Source organism: Sinocyclocheilus grahami, unplaced genomic scaffold (genome assembly GCF_001515645.1).
Source record: "Sinocyclocheilus grahami isolate Dianchi unplaced genomic scaffold, SAMN03320097.WGS_v1.1 scaffold1069.1, whole genome shotgun sequence".
In the NCBI taxonomy this organism is placed as follows: domain Eukaryota; kingdom Metazoa; phylum Chordata; class Actinopteri; order Cypriniformes; family Cyprinidae; genus Sinocyclocheilus; species Sinocyclocheilus grahami.
This window is the reverse complement of record NW_015506248.1, coordinates 26,539-27,719: the sequence shown is the minus strand read 5'-3', so window position 1 is coordinate 27,719 and position 1,181 is coordinate 26,539. Positions and strand designations below refer to the sequence as shown.

The window sequence follows — 1,181 nt, the reverse complement described above, 5'->3', positions numbered from 1 at the left end:
AAACACATAATAGTAATTTGTCAAATAAGTATTGCATAATGCATCGAACTATTGAAGAATCGATCTAAATCATAATAGTGAATTTATGGCTCACCTAATCGCTGTAAAATAAAATTCCTTGTGTGAACATCAAGCCTTGTGCATCTTACAAACTTGTGTGCACAAGGTGCCACTTGGTTTGTATTACTTGGTGTAAATAATGTATGAACAGAGCTTTTATTTCACTTAGTTCATGTCAGTACTATTGCCTATTATTAGCTTAACTCTTTGTAACTTCGTATACTATAGTATAGCATGCATCTTTGCTTTGAAGTGAATATGAACAATTTACTGTACTGAAGATGCTCTCTGCCTACAATTACAAACTGACATACTAACCTCTGTGTTCTTCTTCTCTCCAGTTGCTCAGGGTTGATTTTGAAATATGGATAAAAAAGAATCATTTAATAGAATTTGCCAAAATAAAGTTTTCCTCTTGGAGACTTTATCTGTAGAAGCCGAAATCATCTTGCAGCATGTGCAGCAGGCTGAAATTATTACAAAACGCGACTACATGAACCTCTCAGATGTTCCTCAAAGAGAGAAGAGAGTCATCAACCTACTTGACAAACTCATGGGAAAGGGGGAGGAAGCTTGTCGTCGATTCATAGAACTTTTAAGACAGGATAGTATATTGGAAATGTTTCCAGAATTAAAGGATCATGCCGTTATTTCTTCTCCAGCCATGACTTCTCCAGTGCAGGAGGTGAAGTTCATATTTGAAAGATTCAGCCAGCTGTACTGTAAATGCGGCAGTCAGATATGTTCTGTTCCACTGATGTGCATATGTGCTTTTATTTCAGGTCTGTCAATACAACATAGCACAAATTCCACGTGGTACCTGTGTAATCATCAATAATGTACATTTTGCAACCTTAAAAGAAAGAATGGGATCAGATGTGGACCAAAGTTAGTTTTTTAAACATTTTTTTTTGTATGTTTTGTATTTAGTTACTTGGCATAAGATATTTTAATGGAATAGTTCACTCTAGAATGAAAGTTAGCTGAAAATGTACTCACCCTCAGGCCATTCAAGATATAGATGAGTTTGTTTCTTCAATCAAAACAGATTTGGAGAAATGTACCATTACATCACTTGTGCACCAATGGATCCTCTGCAGTGAATGGGTGCCGTCAGAATG

At 35.9% G+C, this 1,181-nt stretch overlaps 1 protein-coding gene across 1 annotated transcript in view; it reads left to right on the top strand.

Annotated features, from left to right (window-relative positions):
- The window catches only part of casp20 (caspase 20, apoptosis-related cysteine peptidase), a 20,361-nt gene that overhangs the window by 17,324 nt on the left and 1,856 nt on the right, over positions 1 to 1,181 (top strand). Inside the window, exons 2-3 of the mRNA XM_016251727.1 lie at positions 402 to 745; positions 843 to 948. Of these exons, the coding sequence (XP_016107213.1) occupies positions 425 to 745; positions 843 to 948 (427 nt within the window). The 5' untranslated portion in view covers positions 402 to 424. The remainder of the gene's footprint in view (positions 1 to 401; positions 746 to 842; positions 949 to 1,181) is intronic.